At 52.9% G+C, this 11,366-nt stretch overlaps 4 protein-coding genes across 4 annotated transcripts; 2 read left to right on the plus strand and 2 right to left on the minus strand.

The window, feature by feature from the left end:
• The first annotated feature begins 285 nt into the window (after window positions 1-285).
• BO94DRAFT_36312 (O-acetyltransferase) lies at window positions 286-2,121 on the plus strand. Its single transcript, XM_025607179.1, has one exon. It carries the CDS (start codon window positions 502-504, stop codon window positions 1,999-2,001), a length of 1,500 nt encoding a protein of 499 aa, XP_025468368.1. The 5' UTR covers window positions 286-501; the 3' UTR covers window positions 2,002-2,121.
• A 565-nt stretch (window positions 2,122-2,686) lies between these two features.
• BO94DRAFT_490409 (Annexin) lies at window positions 2,687-4,648 on the plus strand. The gene is made up of 2 exons (XM_025609119.1): window positions 2,687-2,780; window positions 2,844-4,648. Exons 1-2 carry the CDS (start codon window positions 2,762-2,764, stop codon window positions 4,157-4,159), a joined length of 1,335 nt encoding a protein of 444 aa, XP_025468369.1. The 5' UTR covers window positions 2,687-2,761; the 3' UTR covers window positions 4,160-4,648.
• A 187-nt stretch (window positions 4,649-4,835) lies between these two features.
• On the minus strand, window positions 4,836-9,348 carry BO94DRAFT_464002 (uncharacterized protein; the record flags this gene model as incomplete). Its single annotated transcript, XM_025608046.1, has 3 exons — window positions 4,836-7,532; window positions 7,732-7,822; window positions 8,036-9,348. Coding segments are annotated over 3 exons (4,101 nt in total), but the record flags the coding sequence as incomplete, so codon positions are not given.
• A 1,153-nt stretch (window positions 9,349-10,501) lies between these two features.
• On the minus strand, window positions 10,502-10,801 carry BO94DRAFT_463852 (histone H4; the record flags this gene model as incomplete). The annotated part of the gene is made up of 1 exon (XM_025608041.1): window positions 10,502-10,801. A coding segment is annotated over one exon (300 nt), but the record flags the coding sequence as incomplete, so codon positions are not given.
• Between the last annotated feature and the right edge of the window lie 565 nt (window positions 10,802-11,366).

Here is an 11,366-nt window from a genome sequence, read left to right on the forward strand (position 1 = left end):
TTTAGCTGGGACGAACCTGGTTTACAGACTAGATCCAACTCTAACGAGCGATGATGAGGAAAAGACATGTTACTCAGCAGTAATCCTGCTTCCAACAATACTCAAACTGGGAAATGCACGGGCCCATAACGGCCTGAAAAAAAGCCCAAGTAAGTAATTACTCGACATGCTGGACCTAGGGTCTGCCCCATTCCCAAGGAACGTTGGAAGAGTCTCATGATGGACATGTGCTATCTATGTGAATATGTGAGACTCATGAGAGATTTGTAGACATCGATCGAGAACATCCGTGGTAGTCAGTCTGTCGGGCCCAAATGAACGATGGATGGCCCTGGTCACGACATTTCGATTGTGTCATGGGTTCAGCTTGGAGCTTAGTATGCTCACCATTGACAGTATCCCCTCATCTAGAGGATATAATTAATTCGAGGCGCACCGGTCCGGTTTGAGAGCAAGCTAATCCTTCTTTTGATTCAAGGCATCAGATAAAGTACCTGCGAGATGACATTCCGTGATTCATCATCTCAGACCCTCTCGCCGATGGACCACACCGTCCCCAAGGTGTATTTCACGTTCTATCATTCCTTCCTCTTAGACAATCCACAGACAGGCGTCGAGTCTATCCAGAAAGGCCTCACCACCCTGATTCAACACCTCCCGTTTTTGGCAAAGGATGTGGCACCTTGCTATGATGAGAAGCATGAAAATGTCCACTGCATCCAACCTCCATCAGCTGCATCACAATCCATACCTATGCTCCGAATCAGGTATCACTTAAATGAATCAATCCGTGTGATGACAAACACTGCAACATGTACTGCGGTCGAGGATCTACAGTTCTCTAGAAGATATGCCCCATTGCCGTCAGTGATGGACCCCCACAAGAGCCAGCCTCTCCTGCGATTTGTGGCGAACATCATGATCGACGGAATTATTCTTTCGCTCAGCTTCAACCACATGGGTGCGGATGGCACGGGCATCGGAGAAGTTCTCGAGATACTGTCTCAATGCTGTCGGAACGAATATAACCCACTGTCTCACCATCGGCTTGAGTTGCAATTGCGCCGTCAACTATCCTCGCCTAGTATTGCTGGGAAGCAACCGCTGAAGAGCTTTTCTGAAACCTACAGCGAAGAGGAGACCTTCCATTGCGTAGCACCAGATACGTGGCCCACGGCTGTTACCTCAATGGCAGCTGTCTTGAACACATTCCGATTCAAGTTTACCAGCCAAAAGGCCAAGATACTGAAAGACGCTTGCACATCTATCTTATCGCAGACCGAGGACGCGTCGAGCAAAGCAAACCCGCCTTTTGTATCATCAAACGATGTGCTTACTGCCCTATTGACCATCTGCCTACAGCAGAGTCAATGCACTACAGAACATAAGGAGGATTATACCGTCGCATCTGTTGCGAATGTCCGTTCTCGAATGGATCCTCCATGGCCTGACCACTATTTGGGGGTTATGCTCACCATGGCGCTTGTGACACGGTCTTCAATGGCCGATCTGGTAGATGAGCAGAAAGCGAGCATTGCGGCGGAAGAGCTGGGTATCGATAAAGACGAGCTGGTTCAAATCACCAACCTCGCCGCGAACATGCGTCAGAAGCTGCTGGCCATTGATGGCCAATATGTTCGCGGCCTGCTCGCCTACATGCAACAGCAACGCGACTGGGGTGAAATGAAAATCAAGGGAGGAGACGTCTCATATTCGAGCATCCGACACCTGAAGGTCTATGATTTGGACTTTGGTCCCAGCCTAGGGAAGATCGCCGATTTCCGATTATATTTCGCATTGCTAGACGAGTTCTGTCTTATACTGCCTGCAGCGCCGGGAGGGGATTGGGATATGCAGATTAGCCTGAGTCCCAGCCACCAGCAGGCGTTGATGAATAACGAGTTGTTCCGATGGGCTTTGAGCGAATACAGCAGCGCTCCCACTAGGGACAAGGAGACGGATCATGTACGGCTGCCGATTGCAGCTGTGGGAGGAGTATGATATCTCCGTCGAAGACGTTGCGTTGCTTTTACCGCAAATATACCTGCCTGAAGAGGCGCATTCATCTGTATGCAGAGGAATCAAGTTCATGCAGCTAGTCTGAGTCTATGTAGAGTGATGTGCCTTATCATAGTGGGCTATGCGCCTGTCTGCAGGGCGGACAGGTGACGTCAATTGTCAGAGGACATGCCGGACCCACCAACTATCAGCCTTGTGCTGCGCCACGGCACATGCCTGCGAACCGGGGGTGGAGCGTGGCTCATCTGTGGGCACTGGTCAGTGGTGATCGGAGCGTTGCATCATAATTCTAATGTAGATTATCTTAGTTCCTCCTAGGCAAACACCATTTCGATCCATGGTCTATGATAATAGAGTTTGCATGTAAGGAGATGATGGAAGATGAAAGAACCTTACAAGGTAGTTAAGCGGGGAATAAATGAAGAGGTGCAGTGTGGCAGCTCTTAACCACGGGCCCGTCGAGTGCATAAACCGTGGGGTGCCCCTCCATAATGCAAGATGCATAACGCGTTCGGATGAATCCGTCTGAAACGGCAACCACGTGACACACTACTCCGTATTCGGAAAGGGGCCCTGGGCCGCAGCAACCAACGGGGATGCGAGAGACGCAAAAGGTCACCTTGGCGGCGGTGCTCATCATGACTTCGCTCCGCCTCCGCGCGGAATAAATACCCTCATCTCCTTCTCCTAAGCCCAATTCTTTCCGTCTCTCCAGTAGATCATTCGGTTGCTTTTAGACGCCATGTATCACTCTCAGAATCGTATGCAATGCCCCGCTATATCTCCGCATTCCTGCATCATGCTGACTGCTGATTGCTTCACAGGTCCTCCATATCCTCCGCCCCAGGGCCCGCCGCAGGGCTATAACCAACAACCCCATCCTCAATCCCTCCCCTACCCTCAGCAGCATTACATGCCCTCTCCGGCTCCTCCGACCCAGGCCGGATACCCCCCCTACGGCGCTCCGAATCAGCATCAGCCCCCGTTTTCCCCAGATGACATCCGTCCACCACCACGACCAGATTTCTACCAAGGGCCTCCACAAGGCTTTCCGCAAGGGCCTCCTCCACAATCCTCTCCTCATGGGCTCCCGCAAGGCTTTCCTCAGGGTCAAGGATCCTTTGGCGCACCCCCTCCTCCCTTCCCCCAACAGCCCCAATTCCATGTCCCGCTCCCATCCGTGCCCTCCATGGGCTACATCCGGGGCCAACAAGCAATGGGCGACTTCCGACCCCAGGCCGACCAACTCCGTCGCGCAATGAAGGGCTTCGGTACCGACGAGAAAGCCCTCATTCAAATCCTTGCCAGGTTAAACCCCCTCGAAATGGCCGCCGTGCGATCCACCTACACACAGCACATTCGCCGAGACCTCTACAAGGACGTCAAATCCGAAACAAGTGGCTACTTCCGGCGAGGCCTTCTAGCCATTATTGACGGCCCATTGCAATACGACGTGGCCTGTGTCCGAGAAGCAGTCGAAGGCATCGGCACGAAAGAATGGCTCCTCAACGACATCCTCTTATCCCGCTCCAACGCCGACCTCAACGCCATCAAAACCGCCTACGAACAGACCTACAACCGCTCCCTGCAAAAAGACGTCGCAGACGACCTCTCATTTAAAACCCAAAGCCTATTCTCCATGGTCCTCCGCGCCACTCGACACGAGGAATCAGCCCCGCTCGATCCACAGATCATCGAAGCAGAAGCCAAATCGCTCCACAGCGCAACCGCCGCCCGCATCGTCAACAACGTCGAAGAAGTCTGCGGCATTTTCGCCCGCGCTTCAGACAACGAGCTCCGCGCCATCAACCAAGCCTTCCAAATCCGGTACAACACCGACCTGACCAAACACATCGAAAAGGAATTCTCAGGCCACATGGAAGACGCTTTACTCCATATGCTCCGCACAGCGCTCGACCCAGCCATGTACGATGCCGAACAACTCGAAGAGTGCATGAAAGGTATGGGAACCAAGGACGAGAAACTCGTGACACGAATTGTCCGTCTACACTGGAACCCCAAGCACATGGACCAGGTGAAACGGGCGTATCGCCACCGGTACCAGAAAGAACTTATTGATCGGGTCAAGGGGGAAACGAGTCGTGATTACCAACGATTAATGGTTGCTCTGTTGCAGTAACCTAACCCACTTCTTATCCTTCTCTTGCTTCTTAATACTCATCTCTTAATTCCTACTTTACGTTCCAAGAACGCAACGCAACGCAACGCAACGCAACGACCACGACTTACGACTGGATACGGTGTACGGATTGTACAACATTGGGGGTCGGGATAGATTCAATCGGGTTAGGCTGCTGGCTTTAGGTTCTTATCTTGGGAAGAAATGCGCTTGCTACTATTCTTAATGCAGTTGCTTAATACGTCGCTCATCAGGTCATTCTGGTCATAGAGTAGCAATGACAGTGACAATTAGATGATTACCTGAATCAGTCACGAACTTTCCAGTAACTTCCTCTTAGCATTTACGCTATTTGTTACCTACCCTAGTACTAAAATATAGTATAGTATGGTATGGTATATCTAGGATGTCTCGGAAGAATAAAAACCGGGGTAGTAGTAGAGAATATGGAACAAAGCGAAACGAGAAGAGAAGAAACTGGGAAAAAGTAGGACATTGAAAGCAAGCATATCTCATTCATTCATTTGATCATCATAGTAATAATGCCACAGAAGTATGCTACATAAATCATGTACGTCATGAAATCTTCATAAATAGTCAGTCATCAACAGTAAAGTAGAATGTAAATCAAACAAGTCGAACAACAGCACGGATCGAACATCATGTCAGTCTAGTTCTACGCCACCTCCCCGGCCACGAATATATGTGCGCCCGGGAATAGTCCCGTTAGCCCGGCATAGCATCCCCAGTACCAATCGTCGTTGATGTTTTCTGCCTCGGTGATTTCTGCGCCTCGTGGGAACATCAGTTCGTCTTTGACGCCGTCCTCGGGGTACCAGGACCACAGAGCATGGACGATTAGTCCGACACCGCCGTCTGGGGGGTATCGACGGGTGGTAGATGATGCATTCTGCGATGAAAGGGCCGGGGTGGATAGAGAGAATGGGGAGGGACTGGCGATGGGTGTGCTTGGTTCCGAGGCCCGGTCGCGGTCGCCAATCGTCCAGGGTCGCATGCGAGAGGCCTTTTTCCGTCGCTCGGCGCCCTCTTTCCAGCTCCAGTCGCCGGATCCGACTTCGGGAGAGGCAACGTTGTGGTTTGGAGAGAAGTGTGCGGTGACTGGGGTGGCTGCCGGGGAGGGCTGCAGGTGGTCGTCGTTGAGGGCCCGGCCGCCAACTAAATCGCGGACGATGACACGACGTTGGCCATCTTCGTGTTCTTCGAATCCGCTGACGATCATGCGATGGCCCTTGAGGCAGCGGCGCCAGCCATTGTGGCCGTTTTCTTTGCGGATCTTGCCGATCGCCACAAGACGGAGGTAGCAGTTGGTGCAAATATCGTAGTCACCGTCGTTGCATTGAAGACAGTGGAAGCGGGGGGTGGAGTCTGGGATCGGATTGGCGCAGATGTCGCAGTTCGTAGCAATAGAGAGGATCTTGTATGTTTCGGGAGAGCGAGATGGGGAGTTGTTGGTGGCAGTTGGAGATGGCGAGGAAGACGGGCTGCGCGTCATGCGGCAGATGGGAAGGAGAGCGTGTGTGCAGCACCGGCCTTGATTTACGCAGCGGTTGCAGAAGCCCCAGTCGCCTTCATTGCATTGATTACATTTCCAGTAGCAGTCATTAGCTGGGGACTGGCAGCTGTCGCAGAAGAAACCGGTTGTCATTCGGTGGGAGGGGTCGTCAGTGGTCACGGTTCGTCCATTACTGTCCGAACGGTAGGCTGTGTCTGGGGCACGGCGGTACTGGCAGGATTGGAGGATGTGTTGCTGAGAGTCAGACACTGGTTGAGAATGACCACTCGAGGAAGCGATGATTCGTTCAAAACTCGCTTCTGCAGATGCTCTGAAGCCTGCCCAGTTGGGACACCCACGGCCGATGCGATAGCATCTCGCGCAGAGGTGGTATTTACCGTCATTGCACTTGGGGCATCTCTTGTGTAGATCGTATTGGATGTCAGGCTTGCCGCATTGGTCGCATGATATAGACGGCTCCCTGTAAGTGGTCGATCGAGGTGCATTGGATCGAGACGAAGATGGTCGGGACCGTGGCTCTCTGCCTGAGCCGACCTCTGCTGCCAGAGAACTAGTCGCAGGTGCAGTTGCAGGTGTAGGTACCCCAGGACTTGCTGGCCAGGAACCAGTGCGTGTACTCTGCTCAGGCGATGCAACCACTCGTGGGGAATCGATCGACAACCTCCCTGGGCGACGAATTGCACGTTCCCTAGTGCCCTCCACCCAGATATTCGGAACGTTCTGCTCAGACGCTGTTGCACGTCGAGACCGTGGCGTAGAAGAATCGTTCCTGACTCGTGCAGCTTGCGAATTCCGAGGACGTTCAGCGACCACATCACTGGACGACCGTGTCGCAGGTCTCAGCGTGACCTCGGACGAAGACGCCGGATTCGCACGCACAGGGGATGTCCGTCGTTGACTGCTACCCTGCTCCGACAATCGCCTCTGGTGACCAGAAGCCCCGTTGCGCGACACCAGCGGGTCAAGCAGATAGGGTCTCGAGACAGGAGGGTTCCGGCTCGAGTCATTCTGTGTAGAAGCTTCCTGGGGTCTCTGCACCGACTGCGACCGAGCACGAGACCTCGAGGACGCCTGTCGCGTCTCTGGGGCCTCCAGCCGTTGCTGCGAGCGTGCCCGCAACCTATGCCTCCGCCGATAAGCATCAGCGATGCGTTCACTAAGCTCTTCCTCCTGCGCCGGACCAAGATTATCCATATCAATATCATCCAGCAGCCCTTCTTCGAGGATCTGCCGCAAAATCTCCTCCTGGATAGCCTCCGTATCCGACAAACTCAACAACGACCGCAGACTAGACTGGTGTTCTATGCGTCTGGTACGCTCAGAAACATTGTCCCCGGGCCGTCGTCGGGCAGCACGTTCCTCTTCTCGTCGTCGTCGTGACCCATCCACATCTGTACTCTCAGTACGACGAGTCCGGGACGACTGCCTTGACCGATGACCGGTAGCTCTCGTCCGGGCCCGACTTTCCTGGAGACTGAGTTCCCGAACCTCTTCCAGCAATCTCCGATCTTCCTCATCCGACGCAGCAGCGCTACGTTCTGACGAAGGCAGTGTAGGAAACACCGAATCCCCATGTTTGTATTTCTGTGCGATCTCTTCCTTTTCCTCTGCCGATTTATCTCGGTCGGGACTCGCCGCCAGGACCATATCCAGCAACGTTGTGACGGTAGCATTAGGGCGGGTTTCGCGAACGACCGCTCGACAGGAGGGACAGGTGAAGCGGACAGATGACCGGGCACGGGAAGCTTGTGCAGAGAACCATTCTTTCAGACAGGAGCCGCAGAAGGTGTGAAGACAGTCGAGGAGGGTGAGAGGTTGGTAGAGCAAATCTGTGCAGATCTGGGGAGTGTTAGTATGCATCCACACGCAGGAGGATCTCACGCGACTAGTGTATCCTCTGCTTCCGATCAACCCAGTGGTTTGGGTATCCGCGAAGATTGGACTAGTCGATCCAGCAAGGGACGGTGAGAATTGTAGCGGGGAGACGCAGACCGCATTCCGCAAATCCCCCACACCTAAGCCTCACAGGGTCACTTACCGAGCAGGTGAGTTCCTTCTCCAGGTCCCCTAGACCGGGACTTAGATGTGGTTCGGCCGACATGAGGATGCTGCTGGGATGGAGGGATGAGCTGAAAATACGAGAAGCAGAGGAAGAGTCGAAGTAGAGGTAGAAGTAAAAGTAGAAGCAGTAAACAGGCGGTGGTTGGAGAGCGAATCAATCGGGCGGGCGTCCCACGGGTCGATCGCGGCTCGGATCCACTGAAGAACATCTTCATTATTCCAGGCTCGCGCTACAATCTACATACCCTCAATCCTTGCCATATTTCTCCTTCTCCCAGAACCAATGATACAAATCCTTTGCGTCTCCCTCCTCCTCGACATAATCCCCCACCATCTCCGCCGTCTCATTCGATCTCGCCATCTCTGCGCCCGTACTAGTATCACTTGAAGTCATATCCACCGTCACACCGCCAGCCTGGTGACTCAGAATCTCCTCGGTGCCACTCCGGGTTCTCTCCACTAGATCACGAGCACCTTCACGGGCAGCATCTGCATATTCCTCCGCCTGTTCACGGGTGCGCTGCAGCAGCTCCTCCGGCGTCGGATACCTTCGAAGCGCCATCAACAGAAGATAGTAGCTCTTCACGATAGCCGAGTACACCGCATCCTTGGCCAACATCGTGAAACCATGTGAGAAGAACCCCTTGAGAACCTCGCCCGGAAGCCCAGCATAAAGAGCACCAACACCCTCGGTGCGCGCAATTGCCACCACATTACTAATAATCGCCGGGGTCAACGAAATCCCCTCATCCTCCTCCTTCTTGTCCCCATCCGTTTGATCCCCAGCGACCTGCGCTCTTGTCTTCGCCATCGAAATCGGATACGTCACCGACGAAGCAACCGACTTGCTAATCGCCGCCAGCAAAAACGTCGCCATCGCAGACGGCCTCTGTCGCTGATTCCGTGGAAGCAACGCATACTTCAACACGGCATTCAAGAAGAACGTAATCGACGGATTCAACGTGAGGATCAACGAAGCCGAATACCCGGACCAAAACCCCCTCAGCCCCTTCTCAGCCCTAATCCTCGCCGCAATATCCCTCGTCCCCTCAGAAGTCTTGCCCGTCTGCTTCCTGGCCACAATATTCGCCAACGGCGTCGTAAACAACTTGGCAAACGCCCCCGCCAACACCCCAACCACCAACTCATCCAACACCGGTAAAACCTTATGCTTGCTCCTCCTTCCACTCCCAAACCGAGCCCTGGTCCTCCGCTGTCGAAAGAACTCATACGCCAGGAAGAACAGAAACGAATCAGCCACAGACTTGATCGTATCCTGCGCCAGACCGGTATAAAAGCTCCCGATCCCTTCCTGGGCGTAGATCTTGCGCGCTGCGTCAAAAACACTCGTATATTCCTCCCCTTCCTCCCCACCCTTCTCCCCTTTCTCACCCGACCTCCTATTTCTATTCCTCTGCGTCTGCAACCTCGCAACAATCAAACTCAACGGATACGTAGCCACATTCGACAGCGCCGCCCCCACCGCACCAGCAACAGCATTGCCCAGTGCCGGCAGAGCAGGCCCACTCAATACCGACCGGGCCTTTTGTTCTCGTCGTGGCTCCTCATATCGATGATATAGTTGGAAAGTATCCTACCCATCCACACACCTCTATTAGCACCATCCCATCCAAACCCAAAGAAATGACATCATCATCACCATAGACTTACCAACTCAGAATCATACGACACTTTATACTCCGACATCTTCCTTCAATTCAAACCCAAATACTCATTCACACAAACCCAGCGATGTCGTCCAAGACAGACAGATAGATAGATAAATAGAAGGTAGATAATGTATCAAGGGATCAGATCAAACGACGGCAGAAACCCAATCAAGGCAGGTATGCTGATGGATTTATCATGGTACGTGATGCATGGCGTGGATGCATCAGGCCACACATATAAAGACAATGGGTTCTTCTGTCGTTAGATAGATGGCAGGTTGGGTACCTGTTTATTATGTATGTGTGCTTGTTGCTTGTGCTTGTTCCCGACCGAGGTTATTGTCCCGGGCGCTCCTCTCCTCTAGGCCCTTACGTCATGCGGTGTGCGTACACAGTAGACGTGGGTGGTGGACTGTGCGGGGCATGTGATTGTCGTCTTATTATTCCTTTTTCTCAATTCTCGGTTTTAGGGGGTAGAAGGTTGGGGTTTGGAGGGTTCCGTCATTGTCGCTGTCGGATTATCAGAGGGGTTGCGATTGGGGAGTATCCTATGGAGAATCGATGGTTGTTCCTATGGTCATGATGGGTTGGTTCGGGCTGTGCCGGTTCAAAACGGTGTCAGACTATGAAGCTAGCTACGCATATAGCCCTTTCTACGTCTTACTTTCTACTTCACAGCTCACGGTTTAGTCGAACGAGCAAGACACTAGATGTGATGAGAAAAGCATCGGCTCATCCATTCATTTATCTTGTCCATCAAACCCCCAAAGGCCATCTAGGTACAATGAATTGAAAATCATCATACGATTCCATCCCATTCCGTCCATCCCATAACCGAGCAGAGTATCAATCGATATCAGTATCAAACCCACGGATGTAATCCATCCCAATCCGCAGGTTTTAGAAAAAAAAAATGAAAAAAGCCCATCCCAAACCCCGATCCCATAGCATTAAAATTTCAAACCCAAAACAAAAAGCACAAAATCGAAGACAGATCCCGTCCGTCCATCCAGTCTTATCGACTAAGCTGATGACCAGCAGAGCAGAATCCGATCCACGGTACGATGAAGTAATTGTTTAACCACCGAAACCGTACAGGGTGCGGCCCTGGCGCTTGAGGGCGTAGACGACGTCGAGGGAGGTGACGGTCTTGCGCTTAGCGTGTTCAGTGTAGGTGACGGCATCACGGATGACGGATTCGAGGAAGGACTTGAGGACACCGCGGGTTTCTTCGTAGATCATGGCGGAGATACGCTTGACACCACCACGACGGGCGAGACGACGGATAGCGGGCTTGGTGATACCCTGGATGTTGTCACGCAAGATCTTGCGGTGACGCTTGGCGCCACCCTTGCCGAGACCCTTGCCTCCTTTGCCGCCTGTGAAATCATAGAATGGTTAGCATGGTGATGCTTTGATTTTCATTGATTAGGTAGAAGGGAGGTTGATGAGTGTGGGTGGGATGGCGCGACATGACGCGTGGGCGGACAGGTACGCGATCACGTGTCACAAGGGGTGCATCAAGATCATCATCGTCAATCCATTCCCGCGGCAGCGGTGATGAGATCCTATTTCAAAGAAATGAAAAGCAAGTAATACTTACGTCCAGTCATGTTGTTAGAAGGATAAAAGGATTAAGTAAGATGAAAGAAAGATGGTGGTTGATAAGTGATGGTGGGCGTACGCGTCGGGCCGGTCGCTGAGAGTAGAGAGGTCGAGAGAAAGCGAAGAAAGGTGGCGGAGGGACGAGCAGCCAGCGGTTTATATAGGTTTCGCGGGGGGGCGGCAAGCGAGAGCGTGATCTTGCTCCTTGCCCCTTGAGTGAATGACTAAGCCCCAGAGGGTGATCTGGAAGGGTCAAAAGCAATGGGGGGCCCTGATTGGCGGGACGCGGCTGTCAAAAAGGGCGTTATGAACGACCGCTTTCGAGGTGGTGATTTCG

This window comes from Aspergillus sclerotioniger, assembly GCF_003184525.1.
Source record: "Aspergillus sclerotioniger CBS 115572 chromosome Unknown BO94scaffold_11, whole genome shotgun sequence".
Lineage (NCBI taxonomy): Eukaryota > Fungi > Ascomycota > Eurotiomycetes > Eurotiales > Aspergillaceae > Aspergillus > Aspergillus sclerotioniger.

What these genes read in the sequence shown, in the direction of transcription:
- BO94DRAFT_36312 (XM_025607179.1), top strand. Translation starts at nt 502, where the DNA reads ATGACATTCCGTGATTCATCATCTCAGACCCTCTCGCCGATGGACCAC.